At 39.3% G+C, this 27,080-nt stretch overlaps 1 protein-coding gene across 7 annotated transcripts in view; it reads right to left on the bottom strand.

Moving 5' to 3' along the window:
- Window positions 1-27,080, bottom strand: part of EBF1 (EBF transcription factor 1) — a 393,420-nt gene that overhangs the window by 64,485 nt on the left and 301,855 nt on the right. For all 7 annotated transcript variants that reach the window (XM_082453917.1, XM_082453918.1, XM_082453919.1 and 4 more), the window contains exon 10: window positions 14,925-15,051. In XM_082453917.1, the coding sequence (XP_082310043.1) occupies window positions 14,925-15,051 (127 nt within the window). The remainder of the gene's footprint in view (window positions 1-14,924; window positions 15,052-27,080) is intronic.

Raw genomic sequence — 27,080 nt, 5'->3', positions numbered from 1 at the left:
CGTGCGCAATTTACACTCAAATCTCCATTTACATATATATTATTTAATTTGGGCAATTATCAAGTCCTGAAATCACTTTTCTATTACAACCTGGACCCTTAGAAGGATTCACACCATGAATGCATCATATATAAGTATACAAAAAAGTAGTCGGAGAAGAAAGCAGTGGGAACAACTTTAATTGAATACTTATATTAGTAGGTTAAATTAGGTCTGTTTTAAATGAGCCACCCTTAATTAGCTGCAGTTAGGAAAGTGGAATTAATATATTTTACTTTTTACTCTACTCATTACATTTAGCATCAATGGACAGCTAGCCCATTTTTGCTTTTCACCAACAATTGAGTGCCTTTTTGGGAAGGTCTGGAAAAAAAAAAAAAACTCGTTTATTTGAATTCTAACATAAGCCCCAAGCAAGATTTAGAGCAGAATCCCCTTATACAATCTGGATATTTTTATGAACTGGGATATACCACTGATACAGTGATACCCTCCTTCCCAGATAGCTGCAGGACAGGCCTATAACAATTCACACGTTCATTCATTGTCAGCCAGTCAGGCAGCAAACAGTAATTGAAATACCTCACTGTGCCAGGCACATAGCAGAGATCTCTTCCCAAGCAGATTTTAATCTTGTCCCTGGTTACCATCATCTTGCAAGTATTTCCCTCTCATTGCCCCTAATGATGGTGATTTTGCCTCCAAGCCCACTTAGTAAGCGTAAGATCACTAAATGCAGCAAAGCCTGACACATCTTATCTCCTCAAGGACTTCCAGAGAACTGAGATTTAAAGGCAGAGTGGAGGGTCCACAGATGTCCTCGTAAGTTCCTACAGGCACTAGACATGAGAATGTGGAGGGGACAGTATATTCAGGCAGACCCCGCCAAGTCCCTCCCTGATCTGGACCTTGGGAAAATGACCGTCTAGTCCGATGAGGTTTCCCAATACTTTCTGGTGACCAATAGATGTCCTGCTCTTAAGCTGGGCTTTCACAAAAATATAGGATGAAGAAAACGCCCTTAGATTGCAAGGCTCCACTTCATCAGTGGTAAAATGGCACTTGACTTTCCTCTCGGACTTTGATTTACTCAGAGGCGAAGAAAAGCTCCTTCTTCTCTTGTCAACAAAAAGTCAAGAATGTAAACAAATCAGAACAATGGTGTCCATGACACTTTTTTAAAAAACAGATCACATATTGGAGGCCCAAGGAATCAAACATGCTATACTATCTCACCCTTTCTTTGAAAGGTCAAAGATTGACGACCTTAAAGAATTCAAAACGAGCCTGCTAAATACTATGGTGATGTTGGTTGACTGATTTTTATATCCATGCAAAAATGTGATGTCTTTACATATTCATAAATATGGAAGTCCATTCACAAAATAATTAGTTAACTCCATTTATGTATGATTTGTTCCGGTTCTGTATACAAATCAATTATATGTCGGTCTGGGAAAGGCTCTTCCTGCAGGAGCCTCAGTAGCCTCCTCTACAAAATGGGCAGATTGGTTCAGGACATCTCTGAGGGCCTTTCCAGCTCTAAAATTCAGATTTATAAGAGTCTGTTTTTCTCAAACCCTGTTCTGATAGGATCTGCCACTAAGTGAGCACTTACTACATGCCATGCACTGTGCTAAGCTTTTCACATGCATTATCTAATTGAATCCTCACAGCAATCATATGAGATATTATCATCCCCATTTTAAAGATGAGGAAACAGAGTCTCAGACTGGTTAAGAAGATAGCTAGATTCAAAGTGGGGTCTGTCTTAACTCCAGAGATCTACAGTCATACAGTTTCTTTATAACCAAATGAGTCTAAGGGGATACACACAATGTGGAGACAAGCCAAAGAAAAGGGCTCTGGTATAAAGATTTACCACCAGCTGAGTGACTTTAGCCAAGTCTTTTAAATTCCGTAAGCCTAGTTTTCATCTTCTATAAAGAAATCAACAACTTGGGTAATTAGGTTATCTTTAGGGCTCACATTTCATAAATTTATGGCTAGATTTTTCAATCATTTTTTCATACATTCTTCCATTCATTAATTTGACTAATATTTATTGAGTGTTCCCACTCTGTGCTAGGCGCTGTACTAGACACTGAGAATACAGAGGTGAACAAGACAGACAAGGACCCTGCCTTCATGGAGCTTATGTTCTAGTGAGAGACACAGACTGTGCACAAGTAAACAAAGAAATAATCCAGATTGTATCAACTGGTGGTAAGTGCTATGAATAAAATAAAACTGCTATGTATAATAAAAGTGCAACGCTGCAGAGGCAGCCTAAGACTATAGAAGCCTCCAATCTAATCAGTGAATCATAACCGTAGAAAACTTAAAAAATGAAGTAAAAGTATTTTACGTGCATTTGTAGATGTAAAAATATGAAATACCAAGAAGTCTAATCAGTTACTTGGAGTGATACAGATCTGATATCAGACCCATCACTAGGTGACCTAAATGACTCTTTTTTTTTTTTTAATTAATTTTTATTGGAGTATAGTTGCTTTACAATGTTGTGTTGGTTTCTGCTGTATGGCAAAGTGAATCAGCTATACGTATACATATATCCCCTCTTTTTTGGATTTCCTTCCCATTTAGGTCACCGCAGAGCATTGAGTAGAGTTCCCTGTGCTATACAGTAAGTTCTCATTAGTTATCTATTTTATACATAGTAGTGTATATATGTCAATCCCAATCTCCCAATTCGTCCCACCCCCTTCCCCCCTTGGTATCCATACATTTGTTCTCTACCTCTCTCTAAACCTCACTTTTCATACCGGAAAATGGGGCTAAAAATACTTGTCCTTCTTACCTTACAGAAGAGAATTGAATGGGAAAGCCTTGGTCAACTGTACAGACTGCATTGAGGTAAATTTATTTAATTACACAGACATAAGACAAAGATGAGACACAGAGGCTTAATAGCCAAGCCTGTACTTTGGTCCCTGACATATAACTTTCTGACAAGTCACAAAAATTTTTTAGCTTTGATGCCAATAATTTTATTAAGCAAAATTTCCAAGTCTTCCTCTGAGCCAGTGCACGTTTCATTTTTCTAGTCTTGAACAAATTGGAGAAGAATGAGACATACAAACTTGCTCAGAACAGATTCTCCAGGGACACTTTCCTCCACCCAAACCTCCCAATAACCTCAAATAGTCGGCCTGGCCTCAGTGAGTATTTTAAAAATCAGCTAACACTAAAAGGAAACTATGTTCACGTGTAGAATGACTGGGAAGGCCTTATTCTGTGCAGATATTTAATGTGAGTATATTTTTGGCACTAAACAAAGGCCTAAATTAACTCCATATTAACTGGGAGTTGAGGCTTCCTGACACTAACCACCGAGGCTGATCCCAGGTGGCTCTTCCCCAGCAGGTCCGGCCTTCCATGCGTGATATAAAGAAGCAAGCCACAGTTGATGTAACAGGAGTTACACTTGGAGGTCAAAGAGCAGTGGGTATGAGGGGAAGCCTGCTCTTCTGTTGTTGTTTCTGCACATGATTTAGGGAGTCCCAGCTTCTGTCTACTCCCTCACCATTGAGAGGTTTGGCAGAAATTCTCCAATCTGACATTAATGGGATGGTTTCCACCTGCACTTTCAGTGCCCTGACTAATAGAAGATCCACTTAAGATCCACTTTATTCAAATCAAAAATACTATGTGGTACAGTATTCAGTTCACATCAAGGATCGCATATGCCATAGGACCCACCAAGAGGAAAGATGGATCAATGTGCTGACATATATGGAAAGAATACCCTTCTAAAAAAAAAGTCCCCTTGTTATATATTCGAATAATTTTAAAGTCTCTCTTAAGACAAAGTGCTTTCCCAATTATGTTATTTTTAAACTAAGTACTGTTTGGGGCATGAACCAACTATAATCCATGGTGATGCTTAAGAGGTCCCCTGAAGAAGAGAGTAAAAACAACACAACAAGGAAGATTAGAAAACTTACATAAATGTAGAATTTTTCCTGGATCTCCCACCATTGCAAATGTTTCTCAAAACAAGACTTTCAAAGATCAGCTTTAAGAACATTGCTGAAGTGGTTATGTTTGGAGATTAAAATATAGCAAATGGTTAGTTATGGCTTTGATAAAATTTTCAGTGAAAGCGTCATGTACAGATTCAAAAAGAAGATCTCAAACAACTAAGACAGAAGAGAATATGATGGGACTAAAAATGGCTCTGACTTTGATAATAAAAAGAAAAGCACTGATGTTAAAGATGGCTATAATGAGTTTGAATAGAAGTGTAAACCCTAAAGGTGGAAAAAGTTATATTTGTAAATGTTGTAAATTATGTATGTGATTTTAATATGTATACTTAAATAAATTAACATGTGAAATACTATAAATAGACAACTGATAATTCACTGGTATCTATAAATATGCATATGGCTAACATGGTCCTAAAGCAGAAAACCTTTTGTTAGGAAAATGAGGGAACACCTTATATTGAGGTGTTATTTATGCTCTATTCTGGCATATATGATGTTGAAAGTTCTGTGAAAGAAAAGATGTGGTTATCCAATGATAGGAGAAAAATTAGGTAAATTATGACGTGGCCACAAAATGGACTATTACATACCCACTAAAATGCATTTAGGAGGAATTTAAACTAATAGAGGAAACGTTTACTTTACAATTCAAATTACAAAGTAGGATACAAAATTATATACATATACTGTGATTCACTCTGATAAAAATACATAAGAGTTTATGAGAAAAATATTAGAAGAAAGACTAAAAAATATTAACAGAGGGATGGGATAATGGATCTCTTCATATTTCTCATGTTTTTAAAATTTTCTATCCTATATGAATATGCATGATGTTCATAATGATACGGTTTGTTTAAAATATGTAAGGCTCCAGTTCCTGTCAGACCTCACCTGTTCTAGAAACACCCACACTCTCCCATCACTAACGATCTAATTTAGGGGATCACATAATTCCAAAACTGAGTAAGTGAAAGCAATACCCCAGGGGGTTTACAGCTGTGCAGGCTATGGTATCCTTCGACCAGGGTCCAAATCCTGGCTCCTCCATTTATTAACTACAGAACCTTGGGGAAGGCACTTCACCTTTCTAAGTGTTTTTATCTTTAAAATGGGCCAATAATAGAGTCAGCCTTACACAGATTCTCAGGGGGAAAAAACATGCCTTACATTCTAGTAATGCAGACAGGAAGAAGATGGAGAAAGAAGATAGAGTGGGAAAAAACAGTATAGAAGTCAAGAGAGGCTGTTGGAAGCCCACAGGGTAGAGAGAGGAAAGGAGTTCAAAACTCTAGTGAGAAACGCTGCTATCCTGGGGAAGGTGGTTTGGGAGGGGCCTGCATCGCCCCACCTATTGTCATGAGTTTGGACTTAAGTTTCAGACGTAAGTGTTTTAGATGAGTTCTCATTTTTACTTATGGAAAGTACAGTAGTGCTTCACATAGTGGGGGAAAATTTACAGAATTCATTGACCCCCAGAGGTGGTTCAGGTAGAACAAACAGCTGTGTGTCAGGCAGTTGGTCCCAACCTCTGAGACTCAGGCCATCTGAGACAGGAGGCCTTCGGAGCTACTTACATGCAGTCAGTTGGGGTGGCTGATGAATCCCAACCAATAGGGATGCCAAGAATGAGGGTATAGGACTAATGACCCTGTGCTATAGGTTTCTCAGGAACAAAAAGAGATGAGAACCCAGATTCAACGTATCTATGCTTTAACGAGAAGATGAAGATATATCTCACGATGAGATTCTACTGAAGTGCGAAATGATTATGAGAGACTAAAAATTGTTTTAAATTCATAATGCCCTGATGTTTATGATAGTTAAGTGAAAGAACAAATTAATATTATGTAAGGTATCACCCTATTTTGGTAATGACGCAGATAATCTGCATAGGAAAAAGACAAGACATATGCCATTACAAATAATATGAACAGCTAACATGTATTGTTTATGTTTAAAGAACTGGCAGAAATGTGGGCAATTTTAATACTATTTTAGTTATTTTCTGTTGGTGCTTCCTAAATTATCTGAAATCAGTGTGGGCAACTTTGCAATAAAGAAAGAAAAACAAGTTTTAATGCTCTAGTGGGCACCACACCACTTAGTTAACAATGAACAGAAAGATGGGTATCCGTACCACTGTAACTGTGGACAAATAAAATAGAAAATAATCCTCCATCAAACATTTGGAATATATCTTAGGAAAGGAGAAAAAGAAAGAAATTTATTTTCATCTCCCTCCCACCCACTGCCCTCCGTTTCAAGGCACATAGTTTAAAAACTGAAGGGTTAATTTATCATGATGCTGGGTAAAAAACAAAAACAACAGCCTTGAAAAACTCCAAATAGTTTATTGGCTTTGAAAACCAAATCATGTTATATTATACTAAATAGATTAGAGGTTCAAGACTTTATAGTATTGCATTACCTTGGCAAGAATGCACATAAAGCTCAGTTCCTACCTTTATTGTTAATAGCTTTCTAATCCCTGACTAGAAATTTATAGTTTAGAAATGGCAACACATCTTAAAGATTAAAGCCATGTGACAAGTAGTTCATGTCCCTTAATAACCAAATCACATGCCTTAGATTGGGGAAGCTTATCTGCCTTTTCCTTCTATACGGTTTCATTGGTAGGAAACACTTTATATCCCTATTACATGAATGATGAATGGGACCGTTGGTTATGGTCTGTTATTTGCTTGGCTGTAGTCAATATGTTTTCTTTGGACAGGGATTTCTGTGATTTATCTCTCTCCTGGCCTTATCACTTATTAACTCTGGGTAGACAGGAAAAAGCCAAGGTTGTATATAAGGCCTAGTGGCCATTTAGATCTCTAACGTCCATGAAAATATCCCTTTTAATGATCCTGTTACACTAGCTACTCAAGTCCTGATTATACTCCACTCCAAAAAGGAAATAAAGGTCATATTTCTTGGAAAGTATGTACATAAAATATGCAAAATAATATGCTTCCTTCAGACCAGCTTTATTCTTTGGAGAAACGGCTTTCATTTTATAGACGTCACAGAAGTACAATGGGTTACTTTTAGTGATTCTTGTTGCTACTGTCCCCATTATGGCACCAACAGTGTTTAAGTTGACAAACGCCAGTGGGTTCAGGATCACCAATCACATCGACGTACATCAGATCAGGAGCAATCACATTTTGCGAAAAAATTCCCTTTGGCAGAGGAGAAGAGGCTTGGGACTTAGCCTTTGGATCACAAAAGCAAAAAGAATAAACATTCCCTCTGCCTTGAATTCTTTTCTTTGTGTGTAAATGGCTCATTTGGAGTAATATTTGAGACATGTGGACAGGAGCAGCCTGTTAATTTTTCCTTCTTCTTGGGTCTTTTCCAATTAGGACACTGCGAAGGCAAAACTGCTAGTCAAGTGTTCATTACACAGCCCTCCTTCAGCTGAATCCTAAGTGAAAACAATCTGATATAAAAGAAAACGCTTTCTTGCCTTCCTTTCTCCATTTCTTCCTGAGTTTGCTTAGGCCCGTGTGTATAACAATTAACATGTGTAGAATATTACCCTTTACAAAACATTTTCATGCCCATTCTTTCATTGATACTCACAAGACCCTTCGGATGCCCAGAGAAGGAAGGACCCCACCATCTATTAAGTGGGAGGAAGTCAAAAATCTGGGCCTGAGTCCTCCGTCCCTTCACCCCCACGTCCAACCCACCTCCAGGTCCTGTCCACTTTTCCTCTTAAATACCCCTTGAATCCTCTCACTATATTCCATCTCTACCCATTACCACCCAAAGTCAAGTCATCAAATCTCTTTCCCAGAATACTGCAATGGCCTCCTAACAGGTCTTCCAACATCCATTCTGGTTTCCTGTACTCCAGCCAGCCAGAGTTTTTTGTTTTTGTTTTTGTTTTCCCAAAGTGAAAGTCTGGTTATGTCCACCTGACCACTTAAGGATTGCTCTTGAGATGACAACTAGACTCCTCCCGCTGGCTACAAGGCTTCATAGGCTTGTCTCTGCCCAATCTTCTCTCTCACCATTCTTTTCCTCTTTCACCATTCTCTTCCTCTCTCTTGATTTTTTCAGCTTCACTGGAATTTTTACAGCTTTCCAAGATGCCATGTTTCCTCCCATTCAGAGCCTTCTTACATGCTTCTCTCGGCTGGAGCACTCATTTTCTTTCCCCACCCCACCTGACCCCATCCTTCATCAATTGCAGGTTAACTCTTAATCATCCTTCAAATCTCAGCTCATGCATCTTTATCTGAGAGAAAATACCTCTAACTGACTGACTAGCGGTCCTTTGTTATATTCTTGTCTGAAACTCTGTTCCTGTTTTTCTGGGCACTTAGCAGGTTTGAAATTGTAAACTTATGAATATCCACATTCCCTCTTAGACTACAAAATCCCTGAAAAAAGGGGCTGTGTGTGGTTTTGCTCAACATGGTTTTAGAACACTGCCTAGAATAGAACAGGCAATCCACAAATATTTGTGAGATGAGTGAATGAAGTAACAAAAGAAAGTCATAAAATCAGAATTAGAACCGAGATCTTTTGATTCTGACTGGAACGCCTAGAAAGAAGCAATTTCCTTAATCATATGAAAGCTGGCACACATATAACACCAAACAAAATGTGCCCTAACAACCAATTCTTTGTATTTTGAAGAGAAACCTTCCCATTGTCTGCTTCTTTCTTTTTGCATTTACTTTTAGGGAGCATTCATACTGTACCAGGCACTGCCAGGAGTGTATTACATACATTTACTTATTGACTCCTTAGATGCAGGTACTGTTAAAATATCCTCATTTTACAGACAAAAAAATGAAGAGTATGTATAATATAGATCCAACCCCATTTTTTTTCTTTATCAAAAACCCCAGTGACTGTGTTCTCTACATGTAAGTTCAAGTTAAAAGGGATAGATTCTTAATTAACAGCTCTTATTTACATTCCCTGTCATCCAGAGCACAAAAATCAATGAGGACCCATTGCTTCTGGGCAATATGTCAGTCAATTATTAGAGAACACCTATTGCAAGTAAGATGTAAGTCAAGTAAGTCAAGGTGCTTCAACACAGTGGGCAAAACAGTGTAAGATTAGGGAAGGTTCGCTCTTCCCTCAAGCAGCTTGTGGACCTCTTGAGATGTGTCTACCTAAGATCAAAAGAAGAGAGCCAACAGTAGAAGGAAGTGAATGATGAATGAGCCATCTAAGCACATGCAACAAAAGAGATCCAAGGACAGAGACTCTTCCAATTAATCCAGATGAGCCATAGGGAACATCAACGTCACCTAGTCCAATTGGCTCATTTTACTATGAAGAAACTGTAGTCTGGAGCATGTCGGCAACTTGTCCTATGTCTCATAGCCAGTTAGCAGCAGGGCTGGGACTAGAATTCAGACCTCCCTGATCTCAGCCCAGTGCCCTGGCCACCTGCTACTGTGGCCAGAGAACACCTCCGAGGGGAAATAGAGTTTGAACTGGAACTTACAGGGGAATCACCATGTCCAAGGTTGCTAAACACGAAGTGAGCGTGAGGCATAGTGAGGAGACGGGTTTGAGTGGAGCCGAGGAAGCCCCGGGCCCAGAGCATAGTGAGCTGTGAATGCCACGCCCAGGGGTTTGGGCTACATCTTACATACAGGGAGTGGATAGGTAAGGTTTCTCTGCAGGGACATGTTATGAAAGTGGCTTTTCGGAAGCTGAATCTGCCAATGAACTAGTTTAAGAAGATGCTAAAGAACAAGAGATTCATTAGGAGCAAACTTTTTCCCTAAAACTGATGACTTTGTTTATCCCCAGGATGGCAGCCTTCATTTGTGCAGGAGGTTTCCAAGAACTAAAAACAGAGCTTTCTCCCTGAAACCTCTTGAATGGGGATTGAACCTGATTAGAACCTAAACACCTTTGAAGGGGGCTGGTGATAGACGGTACCCATGTTACTATGGCCTCCAGATCAGGGGTTGAAATTTGGGATGGAATTAAGAGAACAGGTGTGTGTTGTTCCTGAAAAAAATGAACACCTGAGAACTTTATAAATCTGGGCTGCCTTTTTAAAATATGTATTGTTTGAGGTGGTTTCTAAGAAAATATTTGTTATATTAAAATTGTTATCGTCACATTTATAAATCTTTTTCTTGCTGACTTATACTGTGCTCTTTGTATTTGTGGTTGATTGATGTTGCTTCTTTAATTTACCGATGACTACATTTTTGTTACTAAAATTCCTAAAGGACATTTCGTAGACCTCTAGGAACATGGTGGAGAAGATAAACAACACATATAAAATATTACACCATGGTAGGGACTCAGCAACAAATGAATGAATGAATAATTATAATGGTCATCAGTTATTAATAGAAACTACTAATATCTGGCTAAGTGCTCATGCTAGCTCACCCTAGGTGCTTTATACACATTTCTCTAATACTAAGAACAACCCCAGCAAGTTATTATTCCCTGTGATAATGTAAAGTTGAGGCGACTGTGGTTCAGAGCTATCGTACAATGTCCCAAAAATAACCTGTCTGGTAAGTGGTAGAGCTGAGAGTTCAAGCTACACCCCTCATCTCTTAAACCCAAAGACTCAATCACTATCTACATCATCTCCTTGGAAGTGAGGGAGGAAAGACTAAGGGGAAAGAATGAAAAGAGGGAGAAGGGAAGAAAGAAGAAGAGAGAGTGGGGGCAGAGGGAGAACATAAGAGGAATGGGGAGAAAAAAGGAAAATTTGAAAGACATGGTACATGTCATCAAGTTTCATGGAACATATTCAGCCAACATGGTCCCTTCTACATGCAAAGTAATTTGGGGCATGAGGTACAAACAAGAAGCATTTCCAGGAAGAATATTTATTTCAAAGTGGGACTGAGACTAACATACAAGGATTATGTATGTTTCACAGGGGCAGGAAGCTTGGTGGAAAAAGTTAAGAATAGGACAACCCAGTGGTAGAAGTGATTTGAGATGTGACCTACCCAAACATCTGAGCTGTTAGGTGATCATCCATTGGGGGCTTTCACCAACTTTTGGGCAGTAGGCAGTATATATCTCTTGGTGCACACCTAAGCTGGTCCAACATCCTGGTGGCCCATTTCTCCCATCATATTTTTCCCAAAGTCAGCAGCCCCTCCAGTGGAGGAATAACTGGACTGAAGTTAAAAAGTACATTTGGATTTGGCCACCTCTTATGAGGAAAAACCAATTCTAAGAACTTTGAAGAAGCAGCTAAAGGCTCCTGGGAGTCTTTTATCAGCTCCCAAGGTTACTTAAAGTTTAGTGGGAGAGATTACAGTTCTAAAAGATCCAAGTCACTTCAAGACATAACAACTGCAGGAAAGCAAGCTACGAGAAGAACAAAGATATTGGCGAGACCCCTTCCAAGGCAGTGGAGGTTTATGGGGATTTACTTCCCATTGGACTGACGGACCAGACACACGATTAGAGAGGGCTTTGAAAACAGTCCTGTCCTTAGAAAGGGGTTTTGTTTCCTCCTATTAGAAAACATGATTTAAAATGTAAAGTCAGCCTTGCTCTACATTTACATAAGAATAACTGGCCACAATAAATCAGATCAGGGATGCGCTACTGAGCTTTTTCGTTCTGATCCAGTTGGGCTTCACCTTGCTCCCTCACTCTGATTGGGCAAACACCAGGGAACCATAGAGCTGGCAGCTGAGAACACCTCACGTGTCCCTGGTCTGAAGCACCAAAGATGGAGAGCTGCCCTCCTGTCCCTACCAGTGGAGCCAGCTTGCAGGCAATCTGTGTTTAGTCAGATTCTTTCCCCCCACCCCGAATAGTCTGCCTTTATTTGCATAGATTAGGCCAGGCTGTTCCTGTCTCAGTTGTGTGGGGTTTTTTTTTCATCGATTATAGATTTTTAGGGACTTGCACATACACACACCCAAACCCTCTCACACACACTCAGAAAACAACAGTGCCTTAGTTTGGGCTGTTGTTTTTCAGTCCTAGGACATTTCTTTTTCTCTTTTTAAAGGGAAAAATTCCAAGTGATAGTCTACTAAGAAACAACTGTTAGCTCACCCCATCCAGAAAAGCAAGCCTCACATCTTGAAATGCTGTGGATGTTAAAGAAAATGAAATGTGAGCTTCTGTGGGTGGACGGAAGGGGAGGGCTGCAGGTTTCCAATGAGCTGAGCGGTTGTTCGGATATGAAGAACAGAGAGGATTTACAACCCATCCCTGTGCCTCCGCTAGAAAGTGGTGACAAGCAGAGAGGTAAACTGAGCAAATCACAGAGGCTTGGCAGCAGCGGCCATAAACACTTCATGATAATGATCAAGAGTTCCAGGTGTAGTTCAGAAATTAACAGAGACTCCCTTTTGCTAGAAATGGTGTAATGTCACAGTGACTGTGAACAGCCAGCTACATCAACAGGGAAGTTTTTGTACCAGTTTCTTTGAAAATTTTATTTTTCCAATGCAGGGAGAGGTGAGAGTCTCTCTTAGAATACTTGAAAAACGAAGTCTTCTTGTCTATTGCCCACAGTTCGAGGCAAGATCAGCAGAAGCATTTTTTCATGCTTTAAATTTCCCACACACTTACACACGTGCGGGAAATCCTGGAGTGCACACCCAGGATTTCTCTCTCTTATCCTTAACTACTTTGCTAGACTTGCAAATCGGCCGCTTTTACCTTTGATCTTAATTCCCGTCTTACACAGTTTTTCCAAGATGTGATTTCTTAAATTGATGGCAATTTTTTTAATGGTTAAAAAAATTCCCAATAACGATGGGTCCCCTAGCTATTTTCTTTTGAGAACTTAAGTAATTTAACGGGGATGACTTTTTTTTTTTTTTTTAACTTTTATGGCCAGGTGGCTCAAGGGGATATTTTGTTGAACACTGATTAAAAATAATTTCTTCTAAAGGAGTCCTGACCACAAAATGGAACCATTAATGGGCAGGGACGTTGTCACCAAAGCGGAATCATGCCTGATCGCCTCTCGTTCCTCCCATCACACGAGCATTTTCTTCTTCTTTTTCTTCTCCTTTTCTTGTCCTTAATGGCAGAGTAAATAAGCAGCCAGCGAGGCCTAAATGTTTTCGGCCAAAAACAGAGTCCAAACTCCGCAGAGAAAACATTTGGCCTCTGTGGTTTTGTAATATGTTCCAGAACACTGAGTTCAGTGAAGAACATTGTGAAAAACTCCCATCCATCGGAATGATGGTGGGGAATGTTACAGTATCAGAAGTTTCATTTGGTCCTTTTCCTGCAGGCCCATAATGAGGCTTGTAAAAAAAAAAAAAAAAATAGCGCTATGTGGAAGTTCTCATGGGAAAAATGAATGGCAAGAAATCCTAGCTTTAAAAGAAACAGCTAATCTGCTAGTTTGATTGTTCTTCAAAACTTACACTGAACCAATGAGCCTAATTAAAAACACTTGGCCTACTTCTATAAAGCATCATCGCTTTCTTTATGCTTCGTTTGTATACACCACAAAACTCCAGATAGACTATTATTTTTTCAAGTGCTCACTAACAAAGTGCTGACTTTGTTGGGATGGCTGAGCTAATTTCTTGAACTCAGTGTGAAACCTTAGCTAAACAAAATTGTGGTAATTTTCCTTAATTTGTAAAAGTGATTGGAGTGCAAACAAAATTTTCCTCTTGGGTCAATCCTATAATTTTCAATTAACTAAAACTAATAGGCAGGCAGGCACCAAACCTGCATTTTGTTTAAAGGACTGGGAGGCATTTCCAAGGGTCAGGATGCATTAATTGTTTTTATAATTTTGAGGGGGGTGGAGAGTCACTAATAAGCATGGTCGGTTTTGTTCCTAGTGTTAAAATACAAAAGGAAAGATGCTTCGAGGTAAAATGTCACAGCAAAATAAAATTTGTCCATTTAATTGTATGGTTATAATTAGGATGTGTTAGCAGTTATCCCTTCATGCTCTGGAGTCTCCTTGTGTGAAAGCAACTTACACTCTGTACTTAAGCTGGCCTTCTGGTCCTTTATTGAATGAAGAAGGAAACATGGGGCCAGTTTCTGGAGACAGCTGCCCAGAGATGACTGCTACTTAGCAGAGGACCTAGAATGTTACCACTCCCAGTGTGTCCTTGGACCAGGATCATCCGCTTCACCTTCGGAGCTTGTTAGAAATGCAGAGTCTCAGGTCCCACCCAGAGCTACTGAATCAGAACCTGGATTGCAAAAAAGATCCCTCGGTTAGGGATCTTTTTGGTTCCCTAAAGATTGTTTGGTTTGCACACAACAATCTGAGGATCTCTTCAAGTACACACTGGGCACTCAGACTGTGCCCTTGATATATTTGAATAGAGAACATGCCTGGTTCTCTCCATGTGATGGGAGGAAATTCATATTCACCCTATAACTCTAGCTTCTTACTGCAAGGCGGGTCCATGTGCCAAGGCTGTTTGGGGTGGCAGGGGGCAGTCAGTGTGGGTGGGGGGGAGAAAAATTCAGCTTACAGGGAAAGAAAGCACCAATCCAGAATGAAATACGAAAATCACCAATTGTCGTTAATACAAATGCCATGACCAAGCTAGAAGAACGTCGTACTGGGCATTAAAGCACATCCCTACTCCATAAAGCAAACGAACCGCCACACAGATGGTTTAACATCCAGAGAGACTCAGGAATGTCGAGCACTCCTTTCCTCTTCCCTTATTTCTCATGCTGCTGCTTTAGGTGTCCAACCCATGATTTCAACTAGATCCTGTCATTCAACACGGACACCCAGATGAATTCTTAAATAATAATAGTCGTAGAAGTAGTAGCACCTCATTTGGTCACACACAGGGTGAAATGGAGAAAGAAAGTGGATCTTAAGAGAAAACAGATTTTAGAATAACACACACACATATATACAAGATAGCGTCAAAGACCCACAAGGCCAAGGCAGCTCTGTCCACCATCTGCAGTAGTTCTTACCTGTGTAAATGAATCTTCCCGGTGTCCCTTTGCAGAACTGTTTGGATTTGTAGGACAATGTGACCTCTACAACACCAGGGATGTGCCGAGGAGGAGTCTGCACCCGGATGGCATGAGGAGTAATCAACTAGGGGGGAGACGTTTGGGAAAAAAACATTGTCACTGCATTATGTAAAGGACTCAGTTCATATGTTTCTTATCAGCTCTCAATAAACATAGCCTTCAAACACATAATTAACCTGTCAGTGTTTAAATACAATCGTGATGGAACCTGTATGAAAGACACTGACGACAATATTTACAAGTGCTCTGAGCACAGCCATAACTTTATCTGAGTTTTCCTACACGGCAGGCACTCTGCTTCCTGGTTTGAAAAGTGAACCTGGCCTAATGAAATGATTTATCTACTACAGGATATCCTTTGGAAAATCTCTGTTTGAAGCAGACACCCAAATCAGAGCTGAGCTCTGCCACTCCTCTCCAGAGCTGGTGGGCCTGGTGTTTGAAGTGAGCCCTTAAACATGTGCAAAACACAGAGGTAGGAAATCAGTGGGCCAAGGTGCTCTGATTAGCTGCAGAGCACATGTAGGAAATGCCCCTGAAGACCATTTGGTGCATTAACTACCAGAGGCACAATCAAAGAGCTTTAAAGGGGAAACCCAAGAATGTGCCTCCCTGAAATAGCTGAGGGATCTAGCAGAACTTAAGGACTGTCCATAAAAGGGAAATGGAAAGTTGGGGAGGGGGCTGGAGTATGCTCAGTGGTCCGTTATGCAATGCCACGTGCACAATGAGGAAGGTCATTTCTGAACCCTGTTGGCAGCCAGAGTGCGCTGCAAAGCAGAATTTATTTTTTAATACTCGTATCTTTGTTTATATAACTAAAATGTTATTAACGGCCATAAAACTGGCATTATCTGCTTCTTTGAAAACCCCAGCCCTGGTATTTGACCGGCTGCCCTCTGATGGTGCTGGACTCTGCGTGCTCTCTCTGTGGTGTGTGCAACAGCCCATTCGTTACTCCTTTCAGACGCATTTAGATCAGTGCTGCGGTACTGAGTCGGTATGCAATGGGTGATCACTTGAGTTTATACTAACTCACGTTTGTGCTGTTCTTATAACTTAGAAAGGGCTTTTGTTTCAATATGCAAATTCAAATGTTTTGCCCAGAGAATCACAGGTGACACCATGAGAATCCAGGTGACACCCACAAATGCCAGCCCCTGCGTCCTGCCTGGGTAAACTGTCCTAGCACAAAGTCCTGGCAGAAAGAATATAAGAAAGTTGCTACTGCTAAAATCCGCAAGTAATTTCTTTCAAATGCTCTTTCTTGAAACATAAAGGTCATCTGCATAAAAATCATTTTAACTTAGTAGTTAGAAATGCCTATCCTCTTCCATAGAATGTGTGGACCCTTAGTTTATTTGCGGGAAATACATAGAAGATACTTCAGTAATATCGTGCTTATGTGGAACCCCTGGAGGCTGAGCTCTCCATGGCTAAGTTTTTCAGACGGCTAAGGGTTTATCCATAAAAGCACAAAAAATATTTAAGATTTTGACCTTCCCATACTGAAATTCTTCCAAAATGCATTATATGTTTTCTAAAGTTAGCAAAGTATATATAATTTAATTTAGCCTTGATAAATCAAGATTTTCGTTTGGAACACCCCTTCTTATATCTTGTATCAAAGCTCTATTTATCTTAGATCTATATATCTTCTATAATACAGAAAAGCCCTAAGTGACCACTGAGGTATGAGGGGCTATTTTCCCCTGCACTAAATGGCCCTGGATACCTATGAGTTTTAAATTATTTCTATTTTATTCATTTTTTTTTTGTCTTTTTTCCTCCTGGTGTCCTTTGCACCTTCTATACTGCTCTTCTAATCTTTAAGCATCGAAATCAGGAAATCAAGTTTACTATTGTATAGAGAATAGGAGAAGAAAAGAGGCTCTGGAGAGCAGTAAAAGATGATCTTCCAAAATCAAGTGCATGTTTAATCTCAACTGATCAGACAGTGTTTTTGCAATGTTGGGATTAACACCTGCTGAGTACCTAGGTTATCTACTACATTGCCGAGGATTTTACTTGCAAACGCTAATTTGGTCAGATGTGTTTTACTTGCAAACACTAACTTTGGTCACTAATTTGGTCAAAATCGTAAGTATTTTTATCCCTTTTTTTCAGATGTGAAAACAGAATCATAAATCGTTAAACTGCTTGCACAAATCACCCTCGTTAGAGCAAATAAGAGCAAAAAAGTGACCCCAATGCAGTTCAAAAAATGACAGGAACAAATTCTTCCTATCTAACCATAAAAAAGAAATTGTTTATATTCATACCTTTAAACTTTTTAAAGGTAGTATCAAACTCAAAATTTTCAGATCCAAAGACTGTGTGTGTGTGTTAATCTACATGCTATATCCATTTTTCTTTTACTGCCTGGTCCTTGGCTATGTTTTTGATGGTGGAAGTTGCCATACAGTTATATTCCAAATAAGTGGTATGCTTCTATCTTAAGAGTTACTTGGACTGTAGAGTAACATTAATTCACGATATTTAGGAGAACTTTCAGCCAGTTACAAAACACTTCACCTGCCCTCCCTTTTCTCAGGGGAAATACATTTTAAAAGATGGAAAGATATCAGCAGACAATTGAGACATCTTTTTAAGCATAAGAACTTATTACCTATGAGTTGCTACACTAAGAAACAAAATTCATGGGCCTTACAAATTGATTAGATATGACTGCAAAGAAACTACTAAGAGAGTGGGGTGTTGGCATAAAGTACTAGGCTCAGGAAATTGAAACAGATTTTCATTTACAATTTTATTTTCAGTTTTAATCAATCACTCTAACTAAAGCAGAGATTCATTCTTGAAATAACTATCCTTTGCAAATGAGGTAGAATATGAATCATCATTAGAGAGTGAATTTGTTGATGTTTTCCTTGCTGTGGATGTTAGTCTGGGAACAGGCTCTAGCACTGACACGTGATACTGATGGCTTACAGAAGGAAAAACTTGTATCTAACTTCTGTCAGTTGAAAGCAGAGGCTTAATTACTAATCACTCAAAGAATTACAGTATTTATTACGGGAAGGAATGCTAGTAATCATTTAAAACTAACACTCTCATTTCATTAGCGAAGGACACAAAAGTCCAGAAAAGTCTAGTGGCTGCAAAAATTGACCCAACATCTTAGGGAAAAGACAGGATCTAGATTTGGAAGTCTAGAACTCAAGACCCACCTCCAAACCCCTCCGCCCATCTCAGGATAAATTTCCCACATTGTTCCAACCTGGCTGAACTAAGGCAGCCCCTCTAAGTTACAGAAGGAGGAAGGGCTCTAGTAAGTCTAAATTTTCCGAACTTCCATCATTGGAATACCACTTTCTTAGTTTTGCCATATCTATAAACCACTTGTACAATTATGTACTTAAAATTTTTTAATTGGTTACCTTTTTGTTTAAAGTAACTTATTTTAAAAGGAAGCTATATTATTATCGCAACTGGTATCCCCTGCCAGAAGAAGAAGGAACTGTGGGTGGTAATCTTAAAGTTAATATGATGTTAGATCCTAGCTAGATAATGTTGACAACCTGCGTGGGTTTATTGAAAAGGGAGTTGAGCTAGTGCTGGACGTTACAGACTTGTTTGCCCCAAATGAGACTTTGTCCCTTAACATAAATCAGAAGGATTAAAAGAGAAATAAAAGGAAAATCACTTTCTCAGGATATGACTCAGTTCTACTTAATGTCTGTGTCGAATCCAAAATGGTCTCCTGTACAACCAGGGAGCACGTACCCCACACTTTGGGAAATTCTATTCTAAGTGATTAGAGAACAGGTTCACTCTTTTGACTTAACTTCCTTAAATCACAAACCGAACGAGCTAAAAATAAATATTCTTCTGAAACCCTGTAGCATCTGACACTACTTTCTTCCTTTTTGGAAGTCTACACTTTCTTCACTTCTGTGACACTAATTATGAGACCTAAGACTTGCAGAGCATCTGATGGTTTATCAAAGCGCTTTCACATTCACTCTTTTAAAACCCATCCTTATGGGATATGTATTCCAGATGAGAAAAGTTGAGGGTCAAGCAAGTTAACTAACATTATTTGAAACAGTAGAAGAAAACCCATCTCTTAGGCCTGTAAATAAGTGTTTTCCAGGGCTCCTCTCTTATTCATTGGCTCCTGTTCTCTTCATGTGCCAACTATTTCTTTCTGCCAACTTGTTAACTGTAGAAATTTCACAAGTCTTGTTCTAGATCTTTTTCTTTTTCACTCGCCTGACATTTCTTGAATTCACTCATTGGCTCAACCACCTCACCTAAACTGACTTCCAAATCTACACCTGTCGCTTTGATCTCTTTGGCCAAGCACCACATTTTTATGAATAACAGAGTAACAGAATCTCCCTGAACATGTCTTATTGCCACCTCAATCTCAACAGGGCCCAAGATAAATTTATCATCTTCCTACCTATAAATGTATTTCTTGCTCCTGTGTTCCCTCTCTCAGTTAAGGGAACACTCTCCTTTGAATCACCCAAAATAGAAAACTTAGGATCATCTTACTTTTTTTCTCCCTTCAACTTTTCTTTTAGTCATGTTGATTTTACCCTCCACTGAATTCCACTGGCCCCTTGCCTGCCTTCTTTATGCTGTTCAGGTTGTCACCATTTCTTACTCAGATGACTGCAATATTATAACTGCCTTCTAAATGGTCTCTCTCTACTTCTACCTTCTCCACCAGAATTATCTTCTTCAAATCAACCTCACCACGTCATGCCCCGACTCAAAACCTCACCTGCCCCCTTTGTGTATGGTATATAGTCCAGACTCCTTGGCATGGTAGTCAGGTGCTCTAAGGCCTGGCAGCTGATCACCCTTGCTATTCACCCTCCCCACTCTGCCCTTCCACACTCTGAAGGCCATGTGGATACATGAAAACACCACGGCCTTGCCTAACATCTTTTCTTTGTTCATGCCATTTCTTGCCTAAACTTTCCCCTACTGATATTCTTCTTGTTCTTTAAGACCCTCACCAGATGCTCTCTCTTCCAATAAGTTTTACCTGATCCACAGTTACTCGCACCTTTGTAAGAATTTATATAATTATGGAATGTATACTACAGAACTTAGCATCCTATTTTACTTTGTGCCATAAAGATTTTCTTACACATCTTTTTCCCATTAGATGGTCCCTAAGATCGGCTACAGGGTCTAATTCATATCTGTATCCTTTAAAGTATTTAACTGAATGCCTTACATACAGGATATTTCCAAAATATTTCTGAAATAAATACTTGTGTAAATTAGACCAGAATTCCACTAGATGTTTGATTGCATTAAGCAAGCAATCCCTATCCATAAGAACCCACTATTCTTAACCTGATAATATTTAACCCTCATTCCCTAAGTTGCTCTTAAAATTAATTATCCAACTGGCCCAGAACTCAGGTCCCTGCATGAGACTACTGCTCAGATATCATCTAAGTGGTAAAAAAGAAGATGTCTAAAGGTCTGGGACTCATTCCAGTGAGAAGGGATAAGGCGAAACAAAGAAAAAAATGGTTAAGCAATACTAAAAAGTGGGCCACAAAGGATCAATGCTCCAACAGCAGTGTTTATTTCTAGACTGATGACATTAGATGTGATACATCTTCTGTCTCTCCTGATTCTTCCTCATGTTCGTGTGTGTGTGTGTGTGTGTGTGTGTGTGTACTTCTGTGTTTATTTGTGTGTGTGAGAGAGTATGCATGTGCTTGCACAGGAAATAATAATCATATAAATAATTCTGGAATAAATAAATTCATACATTTACAGCTATTACTTTTATTATGAGAAAAATATTACTAAAATCAAAAGTAGAATACTATCAGTTTTGTGCAATATGTATTGCATGTGATTATATAAGAATTAGATATATATTTGCATGGAAGAAAGACCAAAAGGAAAATCATCAAAGTGTCAAGAGAAGTTACCACTAGATGGTAAAGTTACGGGTAATTATATTTTCCTCTGCTTACCTCCCTGAATTTTCAGGCTTCTCAACAATCAGAATGCATTAATATTATAATCAGAAGCTATCATTTTTAAGTGTGGTATCACAATGAAAGAAACACACATGGTCTCTGCAAGGCCCCAGAAGAGGCTGCCAGCACACCAAGGACCTGCCGGCGACAGCAATTTTGCTCCCTCCGAGCTGCCTGTGTGAGCATTTTCTCTTCTCCAGACTCAGAGCACAAGGGCAGAAGAGTCCCGAGTGGTCGGCCAGGCGAGGCACGCTTGCTGTGGCCTCTGGGTACAAAGTGAAGCTGCTGTGATCGTGAGAGACAGGATGCAGACATGGGGGGCGGTGGGTGAGGCCTGTCCTTGACAGAGTGGGAAACAGGAAAGAGGAACGACTCCCTCTATGGGTGCACAGAGAATCATGAAAGATGCATAGGGTTGGAAGCAAAACCCCAAAGAGGCAGTCTGCAAAGCCTGGGAGTCGAGAAGAGGGGCGCGGGAGAGAATAATTCTCCAAGCGGTTTTTATAAAAGTCTCTAGCAGGATCAAAAGTGTGACCCACGTGGTGGGTGAATGAGAGTACCTAGTATTTTAAAATATTAATGGAGACATGTTGGAGAATTCTGGGGGAAAACGACAAGTCTTGGGAATCACCTTCTTCTCTGAGAGCCAGTAGCACTTACTATCTGTATCCCTGTAGCTCACACTAAATGGATGGTGGTGATGACCTTGATGGTGACTTCAGCAGCAATGACTTGTCATTGTCTTCTTACTATGTGCCACGTACTGTGAGAAACTCCTTCAGTGATTCCTGTCCTATAGTATTAGGGACAGGCAAGGGTAGTAGCTGGTTCACAGATGTGAAAAATGAATTTCAGGAAAGTTAAGAAAAATGACCAGGGAACCGATAAGAAGCATCAAGTCTGCCTGACTGATGACCACCATTATACAACCACAGCTGTCCCTCCCTACTACTGTTTACTGTTTTTCCATAATTCCTGGCACTTGTACTTTTCATCCTACCTCCACTGTTAACGGGGTGGAATGGGTCCTCAGCCTCTCCTGCATTCAAAAATGTTCTGGGAACACAGCAGGTCCTCAAAATAACCTTTCTCATTGGTGAGAGGCTGGCTGAGAATTATGTCCCAGCAAAACAAAAAAGCAATTCCAAGATAAGCCTTTACGCACGTTTTCCAACCAATGGAACTATATGAAATAAATGCAATTTGAAGTTCCATGCCACAAAGCCAAAAAAATAACTGGGATTACTAGAAAGCGCACCAGTGATTTTTCATTACCACCCTTAGGACTTAATATTTTAGCCTTAATCACTTTCAACACTAAAAAGTGAAAAGAAAACAAAAAACTCCAAAACAAGCAAAGACTTAAAGAGAAGGGGTAAAAGGAAGGAAAAGTTAAAGTTTCTTCTGTGGGAAAAAAAATAACAGCTATGACTAGAAAAAAGGCTAAAGTGGGCACTGGTACAGTGGTTTTTAGGTATTACCCCTCCAAGAGTCTGGGTTCTAAGGTACACTGGCCCATTCACCCAGTGTCACCCTCTGTGCCTCACTTTACCATCTTATCCTGCACCAGCTCCTGCTCTGTGGGAGTACAGACAATAATGTTAAATATGCTTTGTGTTTGGGTAGAGCTTCTCTAGGGACCCTAAAGCACTTTCCAGATTAATTTTTAAATTTATGTGTTAATAATTCTCACAGCATTCTCCCTCCTCCTCAATTAGGATAATAATATCCATCTCTTTTGAGATAGGCAGGGGGTGCTGAGCGATGGACATAAAACAGACACTTAAATAAGGAAACTATAACATAAAAGCATAATTAAAGCTTCAAAACCAAATCGACTAAGGAGCTTTAAAGAGACACCACAGTGATGGTGACCACACAAGAAAACTTATTTTCCTTCCACTCCGGGGCATTCATCTTTCTGTAGTTAAACATGGTGTTTAAAAAATATTATTTTCTGGAGTTCTTAAAGAAAGCTGAAATATGATCAGTGTATATTCTTGGGGACTGTGCTGGCTCTACCTACATATTTCATCTCTATTCCCCCGAAGTGGATACAACATAAGTCAGGGGATGCCAGCTCTTCTCTCTCAGTGTATTCTGGTTTGTTCCCTAATCAGGGTTCTCTGGGTTTCGTAACCCAGATTTTTTTCATTCCCAAGAATTGCCTGTCTCGAAGGCAGTATATGATTTCTCAGGGAACGTGAGAGAAAGCGCGTGGAAGCATTTACTGTTTCACAAACATTCTGGTTTCCTTTTGTCCTTTCAAGAAAATAACAAAACCAATGTTTAGCAAAATATGTTGGGTCACATGAATTCCCAAAGATAAACTTTATGTATGAATGTCAGAGGAGACTTTTGAAACCAAAGTCCCAGGAATTGAGTTAAAAGGGGATTTAAAATCTACGTTTTAACAGTCAGGAGTGTCTCCTAACACTGTCTGAAATATCTCTCACATAGGTATTGACGTAGACACAGACACATAGAAGAGAGATATAGATCTATTTTCCTATTGATTGCCTGCATCCCCCAACTAGAATATAAGCCCCATGAGGATATGAACTTGGTCTTTCTTGTTTTCACTACTCTGTTTCCAGTTTTAAGAGTGCCTGGGAACTAGCAGACATTCAATAAATACTTATTGAACATTGAATGAGTAAATACCGTGACATCATTAACCACCACTAATAATTAGGATAAAGATTCAATAACGTCCCTTATGAATCTACCAAAAAGATATCATCAGTACCACCCCATTCAAAACATCTTTTTACTAAAGAAAAAAAATTATTTTAACTTTGCCCCCACAGACTTCCTGGTAGCCTCATTAAACATTCACCAAAATATACTACCCAATTCTTCTGACCGAGAAACTAGCCAGGTCCCTAAATCAATGCAGTTAATTGTACAAAACAAAACAGCAATAAGATCATCTTTCCAAATAACAGATCGGGGAGAAAAAGGCTAAAATAAATACATTATGCTTCAACTACCTTTGGTTTTGTGGGTTGATCGATTTATTTATTTTTCGGTAATTTATTTTTTAAATAAACTTTCTCCACCTCTCTTCCCAGGATGTAAATCTTGTGCCAATTGGGCACCATTAAAGACTGGATCCCATCCTGACCATCTGGGAGCTGGACAAGCACTGGTGAGTTCCTGAGGTCCAGAGTATTCCAGACGGAGAGGACTGGACACCGGTAACGCCAGCCCCTGTGGTTTGAAACTGCACAATGGGCTCTTTCTCGAGGCTTGTTTTTCTACATTCAGTCAAGAAGGAATATCATTCCCTAGTTGGGCCTGGCTTAGGGTCCTGGGTTGCTGCTTTGTTTGTTTGAAAATTAAAATATAAAAGAAAAAGGAAGGCCAGATACATTTTTGGAAGGGGCTGCATGTCATCAAAGCCGGTGGTTTGCAGGGCAGAATCTTTGCCTGCAAAGATTAGGAATTAGGAAGAAAAACGTAAGAACCAAAAGGTAGACTAGCTGGGAATGAATTCACCTTTCACCAAAAAGTCTTTTAGGTTCTTTCGGAGCTCTAAGAAAAGGATATCAAAGCTGTAAGATGCTAAACAGTGACTCATTCTCACATTCTTCAGTGGTATAGTTCCTATTTGCATCCTATCTACAGTGATCCTTGCGCATATACTCAGTAACTCCTGATTTAACACATCCCTCCAGGAAGTGAGTTCTGCCGAAAACTGAAGCCAACCCCCTTTAAATACCCTGCCACCACAACTGCTTTCACTGAATTCTTTCGAGTATGCGTTACACACATCATGCTGTTTCAGACAGAAGATATTGAATATAATTGCCATCTCTTTCTTGACTACTCAGGGCCACTGTCATTATGAACAGCCATTAACATGCTGCGCAGTAATATAGTTCTTCATCTGCTTTTTAGGTTTTCCTTTCCTTCCCTTGACATTAAGCTGTCACTTCTGCTGTCACTGAGCCTGCTTCTAACAACCCGCCTCTAGTTTGCTCCTTCTAATTTGCTATGACCTGGGAAAACAGATAACATAGTTGGTTTAAAATTACTGTTCTGGTTACCTCAAAGTCTGTTATTTTATATATTTACTTTTTTTTTTTTTTTTTTTTGGCTCACTTCTGGTTTCATGTTGAATTTTGGAGAGTTGCGGTGACTAGGACACTCTTCTCTGGATAAATGAGCTTTCACTACCTTCTTTTTAGATGGTTAAAAAAAAAGATGGCTCTGGAGTCAGAAAGATTTTGGTTCAATCCCAAGTTTTGCAAACTACCAGCTGTGGGACTTTTGGAAAGTCACTCAACCTCTCTGGCCTTCAATTTCATTGTCTGGGAAGGGGGAAGGGCTAGTTATCTAACTAGTGTTATTAAAGGATTTATTGAATTAACGCCTATAATGAGTTTAGGAGAAGGCCTCACTGGTATCAATCACTTAAAAAGTGTTAGTTTTATTACTACTTAATCCTCACCATAACCAACAGATTTACACTAAGGTATTTATGTGCATCCTTACTGCACAATAAAAATATCTAAATATAAACTACCTAATTATACATGCATTAACAAAAACTAAACTGCAGTCTATCTGGTACTGACACTATGAAGCAGCACTGAATATAACAGTTGCTAAAAAGTAGCATTTGTTTGATTGAATGAATGAATGAAAGGAGAAGCAGTGTCATTCAACACTATTTTGTATAAATTAATGCCTCTGAAGTGTAAGGCTCTGTGCTAGACTCTGTAGACTAAGCTGAATTCAGCATGGATCCTGCCTTCAAGGGAGAGGGCAGCCCCTTACGTCACAATAATCAAAGATAGAAAGTGATAAGAACATAAGATGGTACAGATAAGGCCATTAGGAATTTAGAAAGAGAAAATATTCAATATCTAGAGCTGTGAGGGAAGATTTCACAGACAAAAATGATTTTTTTCCAGATCGTAAAGGGCGGAAGGATGTGGGCACAGAAAGGATGGAAAAGCATTGTGGAAGGAGGAATGGCATAAACAAGACAAGAGCGCAGAGGTGAAAAAATCACTGCAGGCATAAAGAGCCGCATCTTTATCCAATCACTCATTGTGACTGGAGCAGAAGTTAAGATGAATGGTGGGTAAGGATGTTGAAAAGAAAGGTCAGAGGCTTACGGGGCTGTGCTTGAATCCCAAACTACGGAGTTACGGCTTTAGGAAAGAGGAAGCCAGTAAGGTTGCATAAGGAGAAAGGCTTTAGGTCAGATCATCAGGGAGCCATTCCAGCAATCAGCATTGAGCACATGGATGAAATGAGCACAACACTGTATAAATATTGACTTTCTTCATTAAAGTCACATGACTGCAGCCAGCTGTGAATTCTGTCTGTGATTCATGTTAAAATTAGAAACACATCACACTTCTGTGGTTTATCCGTTTTCAAGTTATAGGCACATATGTGTACCTCCCAAATGCACTGTAAATAAATAGCTGAAAATGTCAACCTAAAGGCGTTTTTAACTAACCCATAATTATCAACATAGAGGATAGACTTAAAGTGCCTTAGTCATTAAAAATAACAATATAGACTAGAGGATTTTAAAGCATAAGGTGAGCATGGTTGTAACTATGTATATTAAAAAGCTCATTAGACTATTTTTAATCTGTTTTTTAAATACGCTGGCTCATTTAGAAATCATTCCCTGTGAAATAACTTGGACTTGAAAGGTATTCTTCAAAGTCATATTCAAAGTTTGATGCAAGTGATTCAGACTACTCCTTTAATTCTTTACAAATGAAGTTTAAAATTTTGCATTAAGCATCTTCCTCCTAATAGATGATCAATAAGTACAGGTTGAATAAAGACTTGGCAACTTATGTATTTAGGAAAAAGTAGGCAATTAGGAATTATTTAAAACCCGTGCATTTAATAAACTTTGAATTAAACTTATACCTGTAAGCTTCAATATAGGTAAAGTGGATGACACAGCTATTTACATTGTACCCTATTTATATTAACAATTCTTGAAAGAGAAGATATTTGACACAATGTCTTTCTCCACCTTTCTTAATTTTTTTTGATTTTAGTGGAATTGTATCTCATATAAATGTGTTATACATAATAGTCGTTAGAGTTGTGATGCTATTATGTATAA

This window comes from Balaenoptera physalus (genome assembly GCF_965194825.1).
Source record: "Balaenoptera physalus genome assembly, chromosome: 3".
NCBI lineage: Eukaryota > Metazoa > Chordata > Mammalia > Artiodactyla > Balaenopteridae > Balaenoptera > Balaenoptera physalus.
Note: the sequence above shows the minus strand (reverse complement) of the source record. Positions and strands in the feature narration are given on the sequence as shown.